The 25,710-nt window shown below is 33.5% G+C and overlaps 1 protein-coding gene across 1 annotated transcript; it reads right to left on the bottom strand.

The window, feature by feature from the left end:
- LOC134855433 (uncharacterized) lies at positions 1-24,835 on the bottom strand. Its single transcript, XM_063871960.1, has 3 exons — positions 24,725-24,835; positions 1,065-1,357; positions 1-788 (listed from the first exon to the last, which is right to left on the bottom strand). The coding sequence occupies exons 2-3, from the start codon at positions 1,348-1,350 to the stop codon at positions 142-144; spliced, it is 933 nt and encodes a 310-aa protein (XP_063728030.1). The 5' UTR covers positions 1,351-1,357; positions 24,725-24,835; the 3' UTR covers positions 1-141.
- Positions 24,836-25,710: the final 875 nt, after the last annotated feature.

Raw genomic sequence — 25,710 nt, 5'->3', positions numbered from 1 at the left:
TGCGCAGAAATTTTCAGCAAAAATTTTTAAAGTAATTTTGGAAAACCTCGAAAATCAGATTTGGTCAACCTAAAACTGCTTTAAGAAAGAAAAGATCCTAAAACCCCATCCTAAAAGATTCTTCTGTGGATGACAGCCCAACTAAACTTTTTTGAAAAGCAGTCCATATGGACGTATGTTATTCTCTTGTGCCGTGACAAAGTAGTCTTTTTTCTTGACGTGAGTCGTATCTTCCATGTTAACTCGACTCTGGATGAGAACTTTGTAGGTTGACCCCTTATAATCAAACACCTTTGCGTACTTCTCGGCAATCGCGGGGTCGGGAGTGCTGAAAATTCCGCGTCCATGCAGAAACCGTTTACCTTTTTCGAGGTCAAAATCGTTTTCTGATATCTCTTTGGTAGCATCTTTCCCAGTTCCGTGATAAGAAACCGGCCATTCACCTGGTTTAGATGTCGCTCTTATCCCTCCATCGGTACCTCCGAGCCAAATGTTGTCCGAATATTTATCCTTAATTTTGAAAGCTATTCTGTTCCACCCATATGGTCTTTTGTAAGTCCATTCACCTCTTTTGAAAACAGCTCCGTCGTCAGTTTTGTTGGTGAAGTCATAGTTGTATTTTGCATCGAGAACAGAAGAGTCGAGAAATGATTCATTAGGGTGAAAACGCATGCGCAACACAAGGTGCAAATTTGACTCCTTTTGGATATTATAGCCTCCCAATGTCCCACCTTGTTCCAACTGCTTGCCAGCGAAAATTAGCCGTTGCTGATCAACCGGAATTCCCTCTGAAAAAAAATCCAGGTATGTCTAATGATTTTCTCAAATGAGTTTAAAAATGTTTAAAACTTTTTCAGCGCTCCAAGTCGAATTTTTCAGCGCTGCGGGTAACATTCGCAACGCCTTCCTTTAAAAGACATATAGGCGCCCAAAAAACTGTTTGTTAAATTGCGCAACAATATTAGTTTTTGGCTTGTTGGAATTGTAATCTTATGATTGGGTGGTTGTCTTACCGTCTTTTCCGTTACCGGTGAACTTTGTTGAAAATATTGATCCAAACAAACCTTTTTTTTCAATTTTCTGATGGATGGCACTGACAGTATCCTTGGACGAGTTGTTTCCGATGGAGATAAGTTTTCCAGTCAAGGTTTGCGCATACACTGTAAAGCCACCATACTTTTTCGCCGTTGAATATGACCTGTTTTCTGCTAATGTTTTTTCATCGGGGATGTTTACCCATGACAAAACATGTTTATGAACAGCATCAATGTTTTCATATTTCAATTCACCAGCACCGCTCAAATGCGAAATTGCTGCACCCAAAAAGTTCGTGTCTTCTGCGAGATCCATTCAAACTCTAATTTTAAGCATAACACAACATTAACAAAGTTATCCATTGGCTGTGCAACTCGTGCTGAATATTCTGACTACAGTACACATTTATTGAATTATGCAAAAAAAAATATGATCCCATCCTTTTTTTGTTAAATAATATGTTTTTTGGGGGGAGGGGTAGTTTTTGATGTTCCATTTTGTTTTTGTCATTACCGAGATCATTTAAACCCCTCAATCACGCTTCCTGGGAAATATAGTCAGGAAAAAAAAATTACCTACGATTATGAGAAATTAATTTGCTTCAGTTTGAACTTTTAACGAATTCCACAAATGCTAATGTTTAAAATCCCTATGTGTGAGCAAAGGGAAAGACTCAAGACGAAAATAAGAGCCGGTGGCCCTACAGAGCTGCAAGGCGTTCTAAGCGATCACTTGCTACCTTCAAACTAAAGTAAAGTTGGTAATAAAAAGACGGCTCAAAACTCCTCGACCAATTGAAGTTTTTGGAACTTATGTGACTGATTTTTTTCTTTTCGGACTTATGAGTGACCACTGAAATCGTCTCTGCAGTTTTATAAACCAACCAAAATTTATCAACCAACTAATTTTGCAAATAACAATCCGCAAAGTGTCACTCGAACTATTTTATAAAAATGGACGATGACTTCAAACTGATATTGTGATTTGTTTTTGTTTGATATCGTGAGTGTATCGACAAAATGTACTTTATTTTTGTAGAAAATTGAGATTCTTTTGTAGCATGGTTTGTCTTCAAAAACATATGAAGGTGATACTTTTTTGGTACAAGTGTAATACCATAAAATATTTCCTTAATAGCCAAGGTAATTTGATCTGTTTCCGGGTTATAAATGTCCTGCACAGGATAAATTTAGAACTGCTAAAACGATTGATTTTAGAATTTGTGTTCTTTCAAGTTCGCATAATTGATGTAGTGTTTCTAATTCTGATAGGTTTATTTCTTGAAAATATCTGCTTATTGTGTAACCTAATTTCATATCTAAGTGTATGTCATAAAGAATTGCACCCAAATAGGTGTTGTTCATTAGTGATAGCTCTTGTAAGCGTGTACTTTCTTTATTTTGTGGTTTTATTTTTCCACCAATGTTTCCTGTGTTTTTAAGGAGGTTTTTTGGTATATATGAAATTTCGTCATTTGTTGTATGATGTGATGCATGTGGGTTTTTTTATGACTTTTCCTATATTCATGTCGAAACCTTATTCATATTCAACACGAATTTCTGAATAACTGTGTTTAATAGAAAGGTTTATTATATTTGCATGTGAGTTCTGTTTCTGGATAAATTCGGACGATGACTTCAAACTGATATTGTGATTTTTTTTTATGTCGAAAAAATTTGCACCAGGCGGTGTCATTGACTTTGAAAAAAATACACCTTACCAGTATTAGCGCGAGACCAATTGCCTGGTCTCAGACAAAATAAGGGTACGAAAAATAGATGTAACGTAACTTATTCAAAGATATCCAATCCCTCGCTAGAATCCAAATCATGGCAAAAAACTGCTTTATTATGATAGAACCCTGAGTTAGGGCTGATGTTCATAACTCCTAGAGTAATTTCAGATAGGGAACACCGTCTGCTCGTCACGCTATCTTATTTTCGGCCGGATATATTCGTGCAATTTCTTAGTCTATTACCAATCTTAATCTTACTCTTATATCTCCTAGTCTCAATAGATCTAGTGTACACCGGTTTGCGCGAGTTAGTTTCAGAATGAAATGACTGTATTCTAAGATTAATTCAAGCTGTTCTGGTGTTGAAACTACACTTAAAAAGTTTGATTGAGTATGATTGGTTAGTCTTCAATATTTTATAGAGATAAAATGTATGAATAATAACCAATAATAAAATCTAGTTTGAATCTGGTTCCATCCATCCGGGGTTTACAGAGTTTTTGTTCTTTGACATTTTTCTGGAATGGAGGATGGATGACGATCGTTGGTATGTCGCGAGCATCATTTCTTTTCCGTTCTGGAAGAAGGGTGTTTTATCCATCTGTTCCAGGTAGCTGGAATCGTTGATATCAGCTTGTCCTTCGACGACGACTGCGACCACCAATTGTTGCTGTTGTTTCCGGAGATCGGATTGTGATTTCTGATTGGTTTGTTATGATCATCCGTTCTTGCTTTGTAGAGAACGGTGTTCCAATCTCGTTTGGGAATGGCGTGAAGTTTGAGCTTGAGGGGGGTGCGTTGTAACTCGGTTCTGTACGTATACTTGAACATCGAGATAGCCATTGGTCTGGATCAATGGAGGTTCTTTGCTGCGATGCCAAGTCGTACTTCAAATCGTTTGAATTGTGACTGTAGGCAGCATATCTGTTGTCTTTAGCCATTCTGTAGTTTGAGTGTGATCGAGTCCTTAAGTTCCTTGATGCTCGTTTTTGGGCTTCCTTTAAATCTATTATACTGCATTGTATCATTTACATATATAAGTTTTTGTTAATTTTGTTTTTAGTTTTTATTTTATATTAATTTTTTTTTGCAAAAGCCTTTTTGTTTAGTTCTGTTAATTTTAAAAATCTACTCACCCTTGAGTAGCTCTCATCAAAAATTGGGAGTGGGTCATAAAGCTTCGATGTAGCACGGTGGGTTAGGCTGGCTATAGAGCATGCTCAGGACGCTCCTCTTTGTGGGTTAGGCCAGGAGTAGCGTATGATTTCATGCTAGTTTTTTTGTCCTTTTTTGAGTTAACCTTTTATGTCTTTTTTATTACTGGTTTTTTCTTTTGTTTTTTTGGTTGTGTCCTTTTCTCAAAAATCGAATTGTTTGGTTTGCGTTTGACTTTCGACTTTTTGGTGTTTAAATCGTTCTTTTTTGGACTTATGAATAGTCTTCAAAAGAATATATTATCCAGTTCTTAAGCTGGTTTGATCCGGTTTGGGTACCGTGGGTTTTTTTTCTTAGTCATAGTGTTAGGTTGTGATTTGTGGTGTTTAGTAAGCTGCGTGGGTTAGTTGGGATTATTATATAATTCCTTTCCAATCGAGTTAAAGGAAAACTTGAAAATTGTTAAAACTGGATAGAGTTGTTCTCAGTGAAATTTTAAGCTCAAATTCGCTATTTTAAACAATTCGTTGTGGGCGAGCATTGCGATTATAGATAGAGTTGTAGGCAAGTGAATATTATTTAAAAGCATCTTCAAAAAGGTTAGTACTGCTTTCATTTGTATATTTTTATTACTAAAAATTGCAATTTTACTAATTTGTGGGGCTTGAAATTATCAATTCAATTAGATTTACTGCATAGGTGAAAAGAGTTTATACATCAATTTAATGCTGTTTGAAGGTACCGTTACTGCTTTATTCATTGCGATTTGTTAATGGAAATTTATAAATAATGAAAAAAGTTTCTGTTTTTTATTTGTTTTTTCTTTTTGTAGATGATTGTGCTCTAAAGGCTAAAGAAAAAAATAACATTTGACGAAGAATTTCTTTGTTAGTTTTATTTTGAATTTGTTAGTTCAACTTATTCAATTCATAATACCTTATTGATCGGGAAAAAATTCATGGGGGAAAACATCGTGAATGATTTCTGATGTGGTTAGTTTTTTTGCTAATATGCGAATGATGTTTTAGTATGAAGCAGTGACCAAAGCAATTGAAGTGCTCTGATGGTTTTTAATTCTAGTTCTTCAGTGCCAGGTGCAAGTTCATACGGTGTATTTTGCATAAGGTTAAAAACTTCATGATTATATTTTGTTTCTTTTTTGTATTAATTCTAGTAATAGGACCTCGATGGGCTGTAGGAATTCATGTGAGTCAATTAGTGGGCGGGATTTTTCTACATTAAGGGTCTTGGTTAAGGGACAGAATATATACATCTGGTTGATGGGATCATAATTTCGGAGGATGCCTTGGAAGTTAGTATTTTTAAAACAATATGTGAACTTAAAAAAAATGGTGAAGAGTATTTGGAGTTAATAAATTGATATCTATGGTAAGGTTGTCAAGATGGTGTATGCAAAGTGTAATGTTTCTGTATAAATCTGTAGTAAATGTATGTATGTGTTTGATTAGTACGTAACATGATGTCGTGTGAACAGTTCAATTCATGTTCTTTGGGTGTGAGAAAATGAAAGGCTAGAGAGAAACTGTTAAACTTATTATAATAAGATTCATAAGCTTGGATATCACAAAGTGCGTCTGAGATGATGTGATCATATTTTTTATCTAAAGAACTGAGAGTAAAGACATAAGGTGTTCGGATGAAAATCTTTTCTGTTAGTTGCGGGTTAGCAAACTTATCTTCATTAAGAAAGTGATCTTGGTCAGGTCGGATGATCTCATGATCATAATATTCGATAGAATAATCATTAGTTTTAGGTGCGGTGAACAATTTTGATAACTTTTGGTATCCTAAGTGTGTGAATTTTCTAGGGGTTATTGCTGTAGTGAGTCGGAAGAGGTAATTTTTACTCTTTTCAATTTCTTGTGGTGTGTTAATTATTGATAAACAAAGTGGGTTTGAGAAGTTATAAAATGATTTCCAATGGAGGGTAAGAATTAATACATGCTCATCGAGGTAGTTTGGTTGTTCGTGATTTGGGTCGGAATAGGCAATTGTATATTGGGGAAAGGAGTGAAAACATATTTGAAGGTTTTCTTTAGTATTTGTGAGGTTAGGATGATTAATGTATGCTCGTGCTGTTCCGGGTTGAGACGGAAATGGGTGATTTGGGAATTTCCCTTTGAATGCTCTCTAAGCGAGGTTCGTACTGGATGAAGATTGGTTGGATTTGGAAGATTGGGCTAGAGAAGGGGTGTAATTTGAAGAGGGTGTGGGAGTTCGTGGGTATGATGATGTTATGGATGATGATAGTTGATGAATGGTTAGGGTTTGAGAGTGTTGCAATTGTTGTTGAAGTGTTATTAGATTGCTTAATTCATATGATGTTTGTGTGTCATCTGGGGAACTATTGTTGGAGCGTTCACTGATGAAAGATGAGTACGTGGGTGTCACCTTTGAAATATGAGAGGGAGTCGAGGGAGAGTCATCTCTGGTTTGGGAGTGGATGGGTTGAAAAGGGGTTTGAGAAAATGTAGACGGGCTGAGTTCAGAGTTTTCGAATTCATCTGGGGTTTCTAGGTCTATGAATTGGGAAGTTGTGTGGTAAACTGTGGTGTTCGAATTAGTATCAGAGTCCATGCCGGATGAAGTGTTAATATGGGGTGATTCAGGTGGGGGAAAAGCAAAAGTGGGATGAAGGGGATACTGTTTTGGAGATTCGCTGGGTGGGAAATTGAGCGGTGAAGGGATCCAACTTGGCGGCTCATCTTGGCCTAAAGATATGGTTGTTTTGTGATCGGAAATTCGTGGTATGGGAATGTTTGATTATTTGTTCATATTTATCGTCATTTTGTGATTGTTGTGTCACTTTATGGTTAATTGGGTTTTGTCGATAATTAGGTCTTGAAGATATGATATCTGTGAGTGTTATTTTTCAAAAATTTGGTGGTACTAATGATAATGGATGGTTATGATGTAGGTTCGGTAATTGTGGTGCTGTGGACGTTGTATTTGTGTTGTTTTGCAAATCGTCATATGTATTTGGTGTAGTTGATGATTTTGTATTATATTTTTTTTGTTTGTGCATCTAAAAGTACTTTGTTTATTGATTTAAAGAAAATTCTATAAAAAACCTGCAAAAAGTATGCTTGCTTCGCTTGCTTGTTTGTTTACTTGTGTATGTATAGTACATGTGTTATTGATTTTTTTTATCAGTGAGAAAATAAGTCCAATAAAATTAAACAATGCGTATACTATAATCAATCTTTCTAAGATGTAATATGGCCATCCTAGAAGAGCAAGAAGTTCGTTTTTCAAGTTTACAAAGCTAAAAATTTTGATGGCTGAAATATCTTGTGATCTATATTTTTCGCCATTTAAAAAAATTTTATCTTCAATGTCTTTAAAAAATCCGCTGTAATCGTGTGCATAAATGTCCGAAAACCCTGCTGTTTCTGCAAGTTTGCGTAAATTCTGATCTATTGATTGTCGTTGTATTGTGTCCATTTTTGTAAGTAAGTCTTGAAATTGTTGTGAACGATTGTGATGTTGTATGTCAGATTTAGAGTAAATGCCGATCAATTGTAATTTTAATGGGAAAACGTTTTTAATGGTTGCATTAGTGTAGGATATGGTGTGAGTAGATAATATTTATCTTCGTCGGGATTTAGTTGTACTACATTGTGGCTTTTTTCTGATCCACATGGGACTGCTGTATCCCAAAATAAATTCTTCGTGAGAGTGTATCGACAAAATGTACTTTATTTTTGTAGAAAATTGAGATTCTTTTGTAGCATGGTTTGTCTTCAAAAACATATGAAGGTAATACTTTTTTGGTACAAGTGTAATACCATAAATTATTTCCTTAATAGTCAAGGTAATTTGATCTGTTTCCGGGTTATAAATGTCCTGCACAGGATATATTTAGAACTGCTAATACGATTGATTTTGGAATTTGTGTTCTTTCAAGTTCGCATAATTGATGTAGTGTTTCTAATTCTGATAGGTTTATTTCTTGAAAAAATCTGCTTATTGTGTAACCTAATTTCATATCTAAGTGTATGTCATAAAGAATTGCACCCAAATAGGTGTTGTTCATTAGTGATAGCTCTTGTAAGCGTGTACTTTCTTTATTTTGTGGTTTTATTTTTCCACCAATGTTTCCTGTATTTTTAAGGAGGTTTTTTGGTATATATGAACTTTCGTCATTTGTTGTATGATGTGATGCATGTGGGTTTTTTTATGACTTTTCCTATATTCATGTCGAAATCTTATTCATATTCAACACGAATTTCTGAATACTGTGTTTAATAGAAAGGTTAATTATATTTGCATGTGAGTTCTGTTTCTGGATAAATTTGGACGATGACTTCAAACTGATATTGTGAATTTTTTATGTCGAAAAAATTTGCACCAGGCGGTGTCATTGACTTTGAAAAAAATACACCTTACCAGTATTAGCGCGAGACCAATTGCCTGGTCTCAGACAAAATATAGACGAAAAATAGATGTAACGTAACTTATTCAAAGATATCCAATCCCTAGCTAGAATCCAAATCATGGCAAAAACTGCTTTATTATGATAGAACCCTGAGTTAGGGCTGATGTTCATAACTCCTAGAGTAATTTCAGATAGGAAACATCGTCTGCTCGTCACGCTATCTTATTTTCGGCCGGATATATTCGTGCAATTTCTTAGTCTATTACCAATCTTAATCTTACTCTTATATCTCCTAGTCTCAATAGATCTAATGTACACCGGTTTGCGCGAGTTAGTTTCAGAATGAGAACAACTGTATTCTAAGTTTAATTCAAGCTGTTCTGGTGTTGAAACTACACTTAAAAAGTTTGATTGAGTATGATTGGTTAGTCTTGAATTTTTTATAGAGATAAAAGGTATGAATAATAACCAATAATAAAATCTAGTTTGAATCTGGTTCCACCCATCCGGGGTTTACAGAGTTTTTGTTCTTCGACATTTTTCTGGAATGGAGGATGGATGACGATCGTTGGTATGTCGCGAGCATCATTTCTTTTCCGTTCTGGAAGAAGGGTGTTTTATCCATCTGTTCCAGGTAGCTGGAATCGTTGATATCTGCTTGTCCTTCGACGACGACTGCGACCACCAATTGTTGCTGTTGTTTCCGGAGATCGGATTGTGATTTCTGATTGGTTTGTTATGATCATCCGTTCTTGCTTTGTAGAGAACGGTGTTCCAATCTGGTTTGGGGATGGCGTGAAGTTTGAGCTTGAGGGGGGTGCGTTGTAACTCGGAACTGTACGTATACTTGAAAATCGAGATAGCCATTGGTCTGGTTCAAGGGAGTTCCTTTGCTGCGATGCCAAGTCGTACTTCAAATCCTTTGAATTGTGACTGTAGGCAGCATATCTGTTGTCTTTAGCCATTCTGTAGAATTGTTATCTGGTTAGAGTTGTTATCAGTGAAATTTTAAGCCTAAGTTCACTATTTTAAACAATTCGTTGTGGGCGAGCATTGCGATTATAGATAGAGTTGTGGGCAAGTGAAAATTATTTAGAAGCATCTTCAAAAAGGTTAGTACTGCTTTCATTTGTATATTTTTATTACTAAAAATTGCAATTTTACTAATTTGTGGGGCTTGAAATTATCAATTCAATTAGATTTACTGCATAGGTGAAAAGAGTTTATACATCAATTTAATGCTGTTTGAAGGTACCGTTACTGCTTTATTCATTGCGATTTGTTAATGGAAATTTATAAATAATGAAAAAAGTTTCTGTTTTTTATTTGTTTTTTCTTTTTGTAGATGATTGTGCTCTAAAGGCTAAAGAAAAAAATAACATTTGACGAAGAATTTCTTTGTTAGTTTTATTTTGAATTTGTTAGTTCAACTTATTCAGTTCATAATACCATATTGATTGGGAAAAAACCCATGGGGGAAAATATCGTGAATGATTTCTGATGTGGTTAGTATTTTTGCTAATATGCGAATGATGTTTTAGTATGAAGTAGTGGCCAAAGCAATTGAAGTGCTCTGATGGTTTTTAATTCTAGTTCTTCAGTGCCAGGTGCAAGTTCATACGGTGTATTTTGAATAAAGTTAAAAAATTTATGATTATATTTTGTTTTATGTATTAATTCTAGTTATAGGACTTCGATGGGCTGTAGAAATTCATGTGGGTCAATTAGTGGGCGGGATTTTTCTACATTAAAGGTCTTGGTTAAGGGACAGAATATATTTAGTTGATCTAGATACAGAATCTAGTTGATGGGATCGTAATTTCGGAGGATGCCTTGGAAGTTAGTATTTTTAAAACAAAATGTGAACTTAAGAAAAAATGGTGAAGTGTAATTGGAGTTAATAAATTGATATCTATGGTAAGGTTGTCGTGATGTTGTATGCAAAGTGTAATGATTCTGTATAAATCTGTAGTAAATGTATGTATGTGTTTGTTCAGTACGTAACATGATGTCGTGTGAACAGTTCAAATCATGTTCTTTGGGTGTGAGAAAATGAAAGGCTAGTGAGAAACTGTTAAGCTTATTATAATAAGATTCATAAGCTTGGATATCACAAAGTGCTTCTGAGATGATGTGATCATGATTTTTATCTAAAGAACTGAGAGTAAAGACACAAGGAGGATACATCTTAGATATTCTTGTAATGAACGGTTCATTCCTTCGACTAGTCCACTAGTCCAAGGTGCATGAGATGTACGTGGTTTATGTTTAAAATTATATAGGTGGCATAGTGTGATAATTTTGTTATTAATATATTCAATGCCATTGTCTGTTACTAGAATTTTGGGTAATCCGAATATGGCTATCCAGTGTTCGTAGAGTGCTGTATATGCATAATAAGCATTACAGTGGGGTACTGGTTTAAGTGCTACGTACTGTGTAAATGCGTCAAAAATGACCATTATATATGAGTTTCCTTCTGAGGATGGTGATATTGGTCCTTTGGTGTCGAATGAAATTCTGTGATTGAAATATAAACTTTGTTTTTTAAAACATTGGATTAGCATGACTGCAAGGCATGCGTTTCATCGGGGGAAAACTTGCCACACTCTGCGGAACACAATTATAACCCCTCGAAAAGGCTAATTTTTTGAAGACCGGGGAGTATTTTTTGGGAGGATCAAAAATTGTTTCTTCTACTGCTCTAAACCTGTAAATTAAAAGGGTTAAACTTGCTATCAAACAGAAACGAAAACAACATTGGAGCCTCCCAGGATTGGTTAGGTGGAAAATGCTGGGTATATTAGTCTCGAAACAGTTGTTAACTTGCCTAAAAACAAGTCACTCGCCAGAAATGTTCAACGGCAACGAGCAACCTCATTACGCCCCCACTCCTTATAAGACAATGATGTAACTTTCGCGTTAAGCAGGACCCTGACGAGTTATAATTTACGCCTTTTCGATTTCAGACCGGATGAAAAATGCCGAATGTTAATATTTGTCATCGACGAGATCTTAGAAGTTTTGGAAACCAACACTGTGCCGCACATAGGTTGGACATTTAAAGCATGTCCCGCGTTAGTTTATCAAACTCTTACAAATCTTGCAGTGATTAATGATAAAATTGTTCCATTAGTATTTTTTCTTCAAAAAAAAATTGAAGAGCAATATATCCGAGCCTTCACAAAAATGAAAAAAAAAACAATACAGGGCTTGAGCTCACACAGATTGTATTAGATTTTGAGAAAGCTTTAGTTAACACCTTTCAAATTTCAAATGGTATTCAGTGGAGTAGCTAAAAAAATTGCTTCAGTCATTTTCCTCAGACCATTTGGTGCGAATTTCAAGAGATCGAATTAGCACCAGTTTATCGGGAAGATAAGAAATTGCGCATGCTTTTAAAGTCAATTGTTGCTCTGGCACTAACACCCGCGGTTGACTTTGAAATCGGCATGGCTGCTCTATGCTCTGAAAATACCGCCAAAAGTGATGAGTACCGTCACTGAATTAGTTTGAATCAACTTGGGTTTGAATAATTCTCCGAGGACGCGCGGCGGACGTTCTATGTATGTGACTAGGTTTTCAAGAAATCCGAATTTACCTATCCAGTGTTCGTAGAGTGTTGTATATGCATAATAAGCATTACAATGAGGTACTGGGTTGAGTGCTGTATAGTGTGTAAATGCATCAACAATGACCATTATATAGGAGTTTCCTTCTGAAGACGGTGAAATTGGTCCTTATGTGTCAAATTTTTTTCTGTGATTGAACACAAACTTTGTCCTTTAAAATCTTGTTTTTCTGCAATTTGTTTTTGATTTTGGTAGGGTTTAATTAATTAGTATGTTATGCAATCGTTACATAATACTTTGATCCAAAATGGGGCATTTGTGAAATAAAATTTTGATTAAAATTGGAGCTTGTTTTTTTTCGGATCTTGCGTTTCGTTTAGTATGTAGGGTATGTGATGTATGATAAGCTATTATTTTTATACTTAAACGTAGACAAGGTACTTTGAGATAAGGTGTTTGATATTCTAAAATATCTGTATTCTCGTTTATAGAGGTATTTTTAAACTCACTGAAATATCTAAGAAGTGTTTTATTTCCTAGAATTGTGATGTCAGCTTTATTTGGTTTAGTTTTAAATTTGAGCCAAGATTTCAGTTGTCTAATTACTGGATCGATATTTTAAGGTTTTTGTAGTAACTCTAGTGTGATTTTTTCTGTGGTTGGTAGAAAAATGTTTTCAATTTCTATCTTGATAGGGGTACTGTGTCAAGTGGGTCATGGAGGTTAAACCTTGATTATCATTTATTTTGAATAGTTATTCAATGGGCCTGATAAATTTATATTATCAGTTAGATTTTCTCTTACTACTAAAGGAAATAGAACTTTTCTTGTGTTTTTTGTCTGATTTGTTTTTTGTTGAGTACTGTTTTTGATCCAATTTGAGTAGAGGATTGGTTAAAATGTAGATTTTTCTAGTAAATCTACTTCACAATAGTTGTTTTGACAATCTAAATATGATGGAAATTGTTGTAGATAGTTTATTTGTGCTTGATCGATGTCAGTTTTTACTGCATAATTTTATTCTAATCGTAAACAAGTTTCATCTTTTACAAGAAAAAACTTAATGTTTTGTGGTATTTCAACAGTTTTCTTTCTTGTTAGTAATTTGGGTGTTGTATTTCTAATAAGAGTATCTGGTAGGTCAAGACTTTTTTCTGCTGTCCATACTATGTGTAAGTTGGGAAATTTCAATGAAAATAATTGAAATCTGTAAACTCTATGGTTTGGGTTCCTTTACTGTGTGAATAGAAATATAATGGGTTTGTGATCTGTAAATAAGACTGTTGGATGTTTTGATCCAAGTATTAAAAATTCATATTCTGTAAGAGTATATATTATGGCTGTGCATTCTCTCATAAGAGTAGAGATTCTTGGTTCAGCTTGTGTAAATAGGCGAGAATTTGCTGAAATGAATTTCCTTTTATTTGTTCCATTGTGAGGTTGTAATAGTGTTGCACCGATGCCAAAATTTGGAATCTGGACCTGTGTTTGAAATTTGTTTTGTGGGAAGTTTTTTAATTTCTTCAAATCGCGTTTGGTGATCTGTTGTCCATTCAAAATTGTTTTGTTGTCTTAGAATGTTGTAGAATGGTCGAAAGTATTGTTGCATTTTATATAGGTGTTTACATAAGGAAGTTAAACATTCCAAAAAAACCTTGGATTTTCTTTTTTTTAGATGGTGGTTGAAGTTTTTGGATTGCATCTGTGCGAGATTTCAATGGGGTTATGGTGTTTCTTCCTATAATGTGTCCAAGAAATTTTACACGTGTTAGGAAAAATGTGATTTATCTGGGACTGCTTTCATGTTTTCGTTTCGTAATATTTGATGATACTTTTCTAAAACTGTGAACATTTCTTCTTTGGTTTGTGATTGCACAAAAACATCCTCTAAATATTTAATTAAGTTTTTCTTGAGTATGAGTGGTCTGAAAATTTTACTCTTGAATGCTGAGAAAGCTGCTGGTCCTATGGAGATACCATAGAATAATCTATTGAATTCATATTGTTGATTTCCGATAACATATTGTGTTAATCGTCGTGATTGTTCGTCTAACGGCATTTGAATATATGCATTATTCAAGTCTGCTGTTGTGAATGATTTACCGTTTATTTTTGTTAGAATTACTTGAATTGGTTCAATGGACCAATTACGTTTAGATTCATCAAAAAATGAAATGAGATATCTAGCATCTAGAATTATTTTTAATGATTCTCTTTTGGCTAGAATGATAACAGGATTGATGAATGTGTTTCCTTTTGGCTGTTCTTCCTGGTTTACTGGAGAAATGATTTCATATTGTTCTATTATGTCTAATGAACTATTAATTTTGTCGTGTAAATGAATAGGTACTTTACTTGATCTTTGTTCTTTGAAAACTGCATCAAGTTTTAAAGGCAGGTGTAGTGGTGATTTTACTTTCAAAACGTCAAATTTACATGTTGCATAAGCTGTTGGGTAATTTAATAGTAAATCGGCTAATTGTTCAAATTCATTTTGTGTTATCTGAAAGTGTTGAAAATTGAACGTTGTCAAAAATTTTTGTTGTTCTTCCGTATATTTTGATTTTTTAAATGTTGGTTTAAAATAAGGTGTTTTTGCGAAATAGTCTGTTTTTCGTTTTTCATTACTAAATATATAATTTATCGATAATTATTCGTCAAGAATTGTTGACTGACATATATCTAATAGTTGTAATATAATATTTACTCTATACGCTACTTCTTTTGTGGGAGAAGTTGTCGCATTTGTTTCCAAATAACCTAAAAGTCCTAGAAGTAGAGTTATTTATGTGTGGTGACGTATTATAGACATGTTAGGAAATGATATATGAATTTGAGTTTTTCATGTACTTAATAGATGAAATTGTTACTCGAAAACTTTTTTGAGTTGGTCTGAATTCAAGGGCAGACATATAGAGATAATGTCTGTTTTGAATTTTGTCATATTGATGGTTTTGTTTGATTGGGAATTCATAAATATAATCTGAGAGTGGTTTTAGGTGTTTCCGTTCTTGATTGTAAATAGGATGAAAAAATTTGAGGAAAATTTTGGTTGTTTGTTTATTCTTTGAAAGAATGTTAAAGCTGTGTTATGCTTTCTTGTATATTTATTTTTTATATTGATTTTGCTGTTTAAATATTAATAGTTGGTATATATTGAGTGATAAATATAATTCCAATGATGTTGTGTTTTATATCTGTGATATGGAAGGTTTGCTTGAATGGTTTATTCAAGAGTTTGTTTTATTCCATTGTTTTAGTGGGAACAAGGACAAGTTGGTTTTTTCCTTAAACATTAAAGTTGAGCCTTGTGATGTGGCTAATCTGCTTGCTGTCTTTGAAAGCATTAGTTTCGGAAGTGAAATTTTGATTTTATTCCAAGTGGGAATTTAATTATGTTCGATTCTTCTCCGGAATCTCTTAAAAAACCAATTTCCAGATCTGGTGGTTGAAATTCTTTGCTTTTTGGAATTTCTAAGAGGAATGGAATTGTCCAAAATTTTTCCCTTGGAGGTTTCTTTGGTACGTTTTGGTGAGCGTAGTTTGTACTAGAACATAGTACAGGTTTTTCTAAAGGTTCGCTTAATTTCGTTACTTTTAATTTTACCTGCTCTATAGTTTTGTTTTTTCTTTTAGGTCTTGTAAATAGTTTAAAAGAAGTTCCGAGGATTTTCATAGATATGGGGTTAAAATGGTTGTTTATACATAGGAGGTTCTTAGTCGTTTTCAACATTTGTCATGGTAATTGAGATTGCATTTTCTGTATCGCTTTCACTGTCTGTGGATTCGCAATTGATGTGAAGCAATTGTAATTCTGTACTTTCTGTGTTATCGATACCAAGGGGTCTGAATTGACTTCTTCAATTCTTTGTACTTGATTTATTTTGTTTGACGTTTTGGCGTGTTGCTACTATATTTGTTTTGAGAATCTGGATTACTTGTGTAATTCCTATGTTGTGATTTAGAGTAATTTCTTTGTCTATTATTATAGTTCGAATTTCTATTTTGTGAGTTGTCGCCTGATCTATTTTAATAATTGTTGTATTTGGTTCTTTGATAATAAGATCTGTTGCCAGAATAATCTCGTGATCTATTGTTTTGATATCTTTGATTTCGATTATTTGAGTAGCTTCTATTCCTATTGTTGGACTATTTCCCATATCTATAGTACGAAGAATTTCTTGATCTATCATTAGAAAAGTGTCTATTTCTAAAGTGTGAATGAGAACTGGTTCCAAACGAAAATTCTGGTCTGTTTGAATTCGATCGTGAATAGTTGTTTCGATATTGTTTATTTCGACTATGTGATTGACTATATCTGTTTTGTGAGAAATCTCGTGAATTTCTTTGTTTTGGTGAAGGTCCGCTATAGTTTGAATTATATGGTGACTGATTTCTAGAATAGTTTGAATTATTTGGAAGTGATTTTCCAGAATTTTGATCTTTCTTCATGTACCGATGAAATGATTTGTTTGGTTCTCTTTTTTTTCTTGTGGTTTGTTCTGATTGTCTTGTTGTGTCCGTATCTTCGGCTACAGTTACAGCATACTGTAGCTTGAGGTTTTCTGTTTCTTCTAGCTTCATAGAGATTTCTGTTTGTTCTATTTGTCAACTAGTTTTCTAATGTCTAAATCTAGTTCTTGAATTGAGGAAGTATGTGATGCACTCTTTTTGATTGCTATTTTTTGTAATTGTGGTGTTAGAGTCATCATTAAAATTTATGTCATCTTTGTATTTTTACAATCATGAGTGGTGAAAGAATATGCGTTTCGAACGAGTGTTTCAATTCTTACTGCTATTTGTTTAATCGTTTCGTTTGGTAGTCTACGAATTTCATTGCATAAAATTCTAGTGTGAATCATTTCCAATCTGATTTTATATCAATAGGTAGTATCGAAAACAAATTTTGGGCTGCGCAATCAAGTGTGGTTTGGATTAAGGCTGTGCTTCAATGTATCCAGTTTTGATGAAGTGGCGTTTTTACTGGTTCAGGTCCTATATTTGAAATTAAATTTGCTGTAACTGCATTCAGATATTCTTCTACAGATTATTCAGGGTCTGTGCCTGTGAATACCATTAGCGGTTTATTTGATGATATTGATGATCCACCCATTAGGTATGGATTCTGCGGCATTTGGCATTTGTGAAAATTTCGTACGTTGATTTTTAGTTAATTCATGTTGTTGTAAATAATATCGTAGTGTAATTTCATTATGCATTTGAGCTGGTTGATAAGATTGTGTATTAACTGGGTTTTGTGATTGAAAATTATTATTCTGGGATGTTTGAATTGTTCTAGATTGTCTTATTTGTTCTTCTTGTGCATATGGTTCAAAAATATCTGGTTGATCTATGTTGTAAGAACGAGGTGTCTGATTTTGATAAAATCGTTGATGATTTTGATTTTAAAATTCCGTAGTATAGTTCGATCGTGTGAATTTTGTGGGTACTCATTAAAATTAACTGAGTTTGTTGATGGATGGTGTAAATTTTGACTTTGTGAGAATAAATGGTTTTGAGTGTTTGTACTAGAGGATTTAGTTGTTTGTGGTCCATCTACGTAGTTGTAATTATGTTCTGCAAAATTATTTCTATAGGATGTTCTTTGTTTTTGTGTTGGTTTCACCATTGGTCCAAATGTTTGATAATCCATTTGCGTACATTTTGGAATTAAAGAGGGTTTGACCGTAGATTGTAATGTTACCTGTGGTAATGTTGGATTACTTGGTCTTGGAAGTGTAAGATTTGGTTGTATAGGTGAGATACTTTGTTCTGATGTGTTGTGGTTGTTATTGTCTCAACTATTTCTTCATTTACAAAATGTGATGGGGTTTGTATATCTTGCTGTCTAAGATTTATAGTTCCGTTTAGATTTTCTTGTTGTATAAAGGTTGAAGTTTATCTATTGTTTCATGTCCTATCCGGGAGAAATGAATTATAATTTAAAGGTGTTGCGTCAACTGTGAGTGGGTATACTTTAACATAGTCATTGTGAATAGAAATGGTGCTAATTGCTTGACTTGATATATCTGTTGGTATATTCAAAAATAATACATGAGACCATTGGGGGTCCCAAACATAATCTGATTGTTCTGTTAAGACAGTTTCATCATTTGTATTTTGTGGTCTAAAATTTTTTTCTTGCTAGTGAAATAAGGTCAATATTATGTGTGAAATAATCAATCATAAACTATGCCAAGAGTCCGTGTTTAACATCTTGCGTGATATCATTACTTGTTAGAATTTCACGGATTGCGTTTAAAAATTCGCAGAATTTTGCATTTTCATATCTTACAGTTGTATGTCGAGATGCTTGAACTGGTGAATCTGCTTGGGATTCTGTTCTTTCTAATGTAGATAAATAGCTTTTAATAACCGAAAATACGTCATTAGTGAATTTTGATTTTGCTCTTTGTGAGTTTTGATGTTGTATGTTTTTTATGTATTCTGTGAATACTTTTATAATTTCTATATCTACATCATCTGTTTAAATTCCGTACTGTTGTGTAATAATACAAATTCCTTTTACGTAGTGGTCAAGCAGTTGTCTTTTGATTTTTACTTCTGGAAATTTTCTTTTACATGGACTATCTCCTTTTTCAAATAAGTTTGCGATTAAATTTTCACAAAATTGTATTTGTCATCGATCTTCAGATAGTGGGTTTTTAAAAATTGAGAGAACGGAGTTTTCTTCTTGGTTTTCTTCACTTTGAATCATTTTTGTGTTTCATGACTGTTAGTGTGTAATTTTCAATGTGTTTTACTGGTTGATTTCAAGTGTATAGACGTACTGGTTTGTTTTTGTGTGACTTTTTTAATCTTCGTTTTCCTTTTATCGATGACTGTGATGTACTTTCTGAGTCAGAGAATTATAATTAATTGTCAACTAGGGGTTTTTAGTTATCGAGTTTTTTAACTTGTGAAGTTCTAGTATTTTAGTGGTTTCTGATTCGGAGACTGCGCTTCTTGGCTTTGAAAATCGTTTTCGAATGATTTGTTTTTGTTTGCTTATAATTTTCTTTCTAAGTGTTTGTCGTTTTGTTCTTATGTATCCTATTGTTTGTCTGTGTGGTGTGATTACAAGATCGTATCTTTCGTCGTTAATTATACAGTTAGGTAGTATAATTGTTTGTTTAATTCCTAAATTGTCTCTTGACTTAAGGTTTAGGATGACGGATGCAAGATTGGGATTAGTGATTTCTAACGTCTTAAACTGTTAGTTCTTACAATTTTGTGTGGTTAGCTTAACTTGGGTCATGTATTGTAGGGTTAGAGAGAAGAGTATATATCGATTTGTGATAATGATTTTTACTTTCTCGTGGCTAGTAACAGTAAATCGATTCACAAGGTTCAGATATAATTTGAACGCAAGTAGTTCGTTAGGTGCTATTTTAAACTTACTAAGTTTAAGTATTATCCTGAGTCAGCTTAGAGGGGGGATTCAAGTAAAGGATGAATAACCGAAGTTCTTCACTGTTTATCTTAATTAGAATGGTTAATATTTTTGAAAAATTTCTGTTAGTCCTGAGTCGTGAGTAAGGGTTGGATAGTGAATGGACGTTTGAGGTCGTTTGACATTTTGTAATTTGTGAGGGGAGAACAAAATTGTTCTACTTGATCCAAGGATAAGCCTTGATGATTAGGATAAAAAATTGATTTAATTTAAATTTAATTTAAGTGAACTTTAAATTAAAATCCAAGGGAAGCCTTGATGATCTGTTGCTTTAAATAAATTTAATTAAAGTGAAAACAAGGATAAGCCTTGATAATTTAATTGAAATTTTAATTGAGAAAAAAATTTAGTTTCAGTTTTTGGTAATGTTATTAGTTTTATGATTTGCTGTTATGTTTTGGTTGATGAAGCTGGGATGAAGAAGTGTTTTGCATATTTTAACAATTTGTTTTTTTTACTTGGTAATTTTTGCATTTTTATATTCAATAAGTATTTTTTCCAAGCTGTTTGAGTAAAATTCTAAATAAAAAGGTTTGAGTTGGTTTTGCCTTACGATCATGAAACTTATTAGTAGGTTTCGTTGTAGTCGTATGCCGTCTCCTGTCCGAGGTTTTCGGCCAATACCGGGTAGCTCAAGTTTTGTTCGGAATATTGGCTCTGATTTTTTTGAAAAGTTGTTGTCTAATTTTAATCTAATGTTTTGGTAAGTTCTAATCTAAGTTGTTTAAGGTCTTGCTCGAGACTTTTTGTCGCACCAGATGAGTTAAGGCTAATGTTCATAATTTATAGAGTAATTTAAGATAGGGTACACCGTCTGCTCGTCACGCTTATTTTCGTCACTCGTCACTCTTATTTTCGGCCGGATAGATTCGGGCAACTTCTTAGTCTATTACCGATCTTCATCTTACTCTTATATCTCCTAGTCTCAATAGATCTCGAGTATACTGTTTTGTTACGAGTCGGTCTCTTGGAGAAAGCAACTATGTTCTAAGTTAATTTCAAATCTCTCTGGTGCTGAAATTACAAGTGAAATTAAATTTTAGCACTTACAAATAAGTGGGTTTTTAGTTTGATGGAGTTTGATTGGTTAGTCTTCAATATTTTATAGGGATAAAATATATGAATCATAACCAATAATAAAAATTAGTTTGAATCTGGTTCCAACCCTTCAGATGTTTTTCTGGCTAAATCATATTGCGTAAAAGCCTTCTAAGTTCAATAATTCCTCCCAATCATTAGGGGTGGTCAGAATAGCAACAATCGTTTTTGGTGCCACCTAAAAAAATTGTTCCTGAATTGATAAATAATATAAGCGAGACTGCTGTGTTCAAACAAGCTTCTTTTAGCCAATGCTTGATCCATTTTTTTCGTAATCTATGCTTTTTGCAAGTTTTTGTTAATCTTACAACAAGGAGACATCCAAACGGCAATTTCAGGACTTAATTTTGTGTAAATTAGACAACCCGGGTTGACCTCCTTAGAAAAAAATGCTTATCATACAATTTCATTCAAAAAAACTGCTTATCATACAATTCCATGCATGGGTTTTATGGAAAAATTGTTTATCATAGAATTTCCATTATGTAAATTGTTTGATAAGCTTTTTTTTTTCATTTAATTTTTTTTTTCAGGAAAACCTTTAAAAAGAATTTTTTGTAAGTTTAAGTGAGCTTGCTACGTTTTCTGATTGTGTTAGATCAAGTTGGTCCATTTTTTTCTTCATTTCTTTTTGACAATAAATGTTTATCATACGATTTCCATTCTATGAAAAGGATATAATAATCGTTTTTTCGAAAAACAAAATCAGTAATTTTGAAAATTTGCCCGAAAAAAAAATATTTTTCAACCGCAAATCGAATTTTCTACCGCAAAAAATTTCGCCACATTTTAAAAATTTGTAATATTTATTAAATCATCTGTCAAAGACAGCTCGAAGACAATTCAGATCGTTTTCTTTGTATTTTACAATGCATGAGACCGTTAAAACTTTGGTGCTTTGAGTAACCAAGGTCTTTGACGCTTGGGTTCGGTTGCAAACAGAACCCAAATTGTTTCAGAAAATAAAATTAGAAACAAAAAATAACTCTTTGGTTTGAGGCAAAAACACCTATCATACAATTCCGTTTAATGGAAAAATTGCTACCCTACAATTCCATTGTAGTGAAAAAACGGTTATCATCTAATTTTCATACGATTTTTTTATTCTATGGAATTTAATGGAATCGACTCATAAGCTATTTTTCCACAGTATGGAATTGTTTGATAAGCATTTTTTTCATTTAATTTTTTTTCAGGAAAACCTTTAAAAAGAATTTTTTGTAAGTTTAAGTGAGCTTGCTACCTTTTCTGATTGTGTTAGATCAAGTTGGTCCATTTTTTTCTTTATTTGTTTTTGACAAAAAAATGTTTATCACACGATTTCCATTCTATGAAAATGGTATAATAATCGTTTTTTCGATAAACAAAATCAGTAGTTTTGAAAATTTGCCCGAAAAAAATTATTTTTCACCGCAAATCGAATTTTCTACAGCTAAAAATTTCGCCACATTTTAAAAAATTGTTATATTTATTAAACCATTTGTGAAAGACAGCTCGAAGACAATTCAGATCGTTTTCTTTGTATTTTACAATGCATGAGATCGTTACAACTTTGGTGCTTTGAGCAACCAAGGTCTTTGACGCTTAGGTTCGGTTGCAAACAGAACCCAAATTGTTTCAGAAAACAAAATAAGAAACAAAAACCTCTTTTTGGTTTAAGGCAAAAACACCTATCATACAGCTCCGTTTAAGGGAAAACATTGCTACCATACAATTCCATTGTAGTGAAAAAACGGTTGTCATCTGATTTTCATACGATTTTTTTTCTATGGAATTGAATGGAATCGACTCATAAGCTATTTTTCGACAGTATGGAATTGTATGATAAGCATTTTTTGTCAACCCAGGAATTTAAGAAAAAAGGAAAATTTAAATGGAGGCTGCCTGCGTTTTGCCCCGTGCTGTCTTTAACTTAAAATAACATTGACGGCAAGGACCATAAAATCTGATGATCATTGATATATTTGGAACGAAACGAAACGAAACCTAAAATCAGCGCAGAAATTAAAGAGAAAGAAAGAGACATTTTAAAAAATCTAACGAAAGAGAACTACTTAGGTTCGTGAGATTTTGAGATTTTTGTGTGATTCCTCTCTCTTTGGGTGTAATTATCAGAACAAAGTCATTTTTTACAACGATATTTGTAAAATTTGCTTTAACTTGAAAATCCTTAGACTCTCAATTAGATGCTGATTTCAAATATCCGGAAAAACGAAACTTAAAACTTTGTTTCAAAAACTGGGTTAGTTTCAGACAAAAATGATGATCACAAATATTGTATAAATTTTTAGCCGAACTAAAACTATGCATTTTATTTTGTGATTTTTTGGTTATTTAGTCAATCAAAAATTACACATCAATTTTTAGTTCATTTGCTAACAAAAAACTATCAAAGTTAACTCCTTATGAAGCCTAACAATTGTAAGAAAGGTAGTCTCTGAATCTGACGCATAACCTTTAGAAAATGGTTTTGAACTTAACGTAAAATCATTCTGAGGGCTAGCGATAGCTATGAATTTTTTGTTAGAAACATTGAGATAACTGCTTTGCAAAAAAACTATTGTAGCAATTTAATTATGATAAAACTTTAAGTAAGACATTATTTTTCAATTTTGTCTTAAAACACCCGAACTTTGGGAACACTCGTTTTGAAATTGAAGAGTTTTTTGTTCTGTCCGGATGATATTAATCTGCATTGCATGTCCTAACGTTCACACGTCCCATTATAATTAAACTCGATTTTCGGACTAATAAACTTAAGCGGCCTAAATTCAAACAAAACTGCTCGTATCAGGGCAAAACCTTGAAAATTTCGACTGCCTTTTAACGTTTATGGAGCAGTAATAACATAAACAAGATAAAAAAATAAATGAAATAAAATAAAATGAAAAAAAAAATTTCTAAAATTTGAAACTTTTTCTATGAAAATCATCCCCCCTGGCCATATACAGTACAAAACAATAGATTTCGCTCGTTGTAATAAATCACTTATGGTAAATAAGCTTCTTACAAACAATTTGGAACGATTTCTAAGACGGATTAAGTCTCCGCCTACGCGTTAATAGCGCGAATTATATCGCGCGTTAGTTGTCCCAAATTGGTCAAATTGGTAAACCCTCATAACTCTACGAAAAATGATGACACGTAAAATATCTTTTCAAATTCAAGCTCAGGCCAACAATAGCTTTCGAATGATATAAAAAATTTCCATCAAAAATGACTAGTTAAAAAGTCGAAAAAAGAAAAAACAATCCACCCCGAGCACAAATATTCCGTTACTTTCGTACCGAAAGTCGGAACAACGACAAATTAGTGAACAGCAATTGCGCTAACAGAGGCACTCTTAGAGGATTGTCAAAGTTGCAATAAAAAGTCGAGTTGGTAGTCTTTGTCCATTTGAACAGTTTTTGGAGCATTTTGACTGCTTTTTGATCAAACTTTGAAGAAAGAGATGCTTTATTTTTGATCGGTACTGTTTTATCCTCCAGACTAAAATCGATTTCACAACTCAAGAACTTCGCGGAGTTTTTAATATCATCTGGAAGATATTAATGTCAAAATATATCGAAATATAAGAAATCAGCTGCGCATACTGCTCTTAATGATTGATTGATATCTAGACTACAAGAATGATTGATCAATATAGTTCAATTTGGGATAGAAACGCACAGTATATTTCGTCCTAATAAAGCGATAGCGGCTAGTTGAATAAACGGTGTCAGGACAAAAGATAACATAATAAAAGCTCCTATGACAAAAGATACCGTACCAAAAGAATCCTTGTACAAAAATTGCCCATAACGTAAGATCCCACGCCAATTTAAAAATTCCCATGAGTTATGAACAAACATCATGATCAAAATGTAAGCAGAAAAAAATCGGGAGTAATGAAATCTCAATTAGGTTCTCGCTATTAAAAAACAACGCAAATTTGAGATAACTAAATTTAAACTGTACTGATTTTTGGGAACTTCTCGTTTGGGATATTAAGGTAAGGGATCTTTTGTAAGACAAGCATATTGCTATTCTTAATGAACTATGAGAACAAAATTGATTACTATGTATTTAACACGGCTTTTGTTAGATGGTAAAACTAAGAACCAAAAAAAAGAGAAAAACAAAAAATGCATGATTTTCCACAACTTGACAATCAGAAATTTTATTTGGTCAATTTTCCAACGTCAAAAGTCAGTGGGAACATTCGTGGCTTTGCTCTAACACGAACCGTCTTGCTTATTTTGGGAATTAATGGGATCATGAAACTTTTGAACACTCACCGAAATTCCACTGAAATGAGTATATCAATCAATAAGCACACGCACTGAAATTAAATTTATGAAAGAAAGCAAACGGAGAAATCAAATTGGTTTGTTTGCTTTTGGTCGAGGGTTATCAGCTCATACGAAAAGTATTTGAAATTTGTTTTTGCGTCCTCTGTCGCCATAACTTGCACCAAGTAGAAACATTGGTTTAGCAAACGACGCAATTGTTAAATGTTATAGAGTCAGCTACATTTCAGGCCTCATTTTCCAATTTCTATCACGTAACAGGGTGGAACAAGACGTCTTACCCGCACCGGAGTTCCATGGATAATAATCGATTAGATTGAATTTTCGTGGTCTGTCTCAATTGATAATAATCGATTGTAATCGATTGAAAAGGGATTATAGTGAAACTATTTTTCTATTCAATAAAATCCGAATACAATCGATTATAATCGATTATAATCGATTATTTTTGAAAGAAAATGAAACTTGTTTTCGAGGCGAAATAATCCATTTTTAATCGATTATAATCGATTATAATGGATTTTTCGAAGGGTTATTCTTGAAATTTACAATTTTGCTCAAAATTATCTCATTCCCTGTTTAGTGCAGTTGCTACGAATTACGTTTCACAAAATGTTACATTTCAGAATAAAATTTATATTTTTTTGTCTCCACTTTTTTAAATTCATCGCAGTTTAACTAACACTTCATTTCACTGTTTTTTTAACCAAAAACCTAATGAAACTAAATTTTCAGGGGTTTGAATTAGATTTTCATAGCTTCCCCCGCCGGAGTTCCATGGATAATAATTATAGGTTTTTTTAACCCAGTTTTTTTACCCCCCCCCCCCAGTTAAGCCCCTAGTTTACTACCCCCCACCCCACCGCTTACTCCCCCTCCCACCATTTACCCTCCCCCAGTTTACCAGTCCTCGGAAGTTGGCGACCCCCCCTACAGCAACCCCCCCCCCACAGCTTCTCCCCCTCCAGCTGAGG

This window comes from Symsagittifera roscoffensis, chromosome 10 (genome assembly GCF_963678635.1).
Source record: "Symsagittifera roscoffensis chromosome 10, txSymRosc1.1, whole genome shotgun sequence".
Classification (NCBI taxonomy): Eukaryota; Metazoa; Xenacoelomorpha; order Acoela; family Convolutidae; genus Symsagittifera; species Symsagittifera roscoffensis.
The sequence above is the reverse complement of the archived record's forward strand: the minus strand, read 5'-3'. Positions and strand labels throughout refer to the sequence as shown.

Bases quoted from the DNA above. Each gene is read 5' to 3' on its own strand.
- LOC134855433 (XM_063871960.1), bottom strand. From the start codon at position 1,350: ATGGATCTCGCAGAAGACACGAACTTTTTGGGTGCAGCAATTTCGCAT. The intron at 789-1,064 runs GTTTGTTTGGAT...ATTTTTTTTCAG, and splicing joins TCAGAAAATTGAAAAAAAAG to AGGGAATTCCGGTTGATCAG.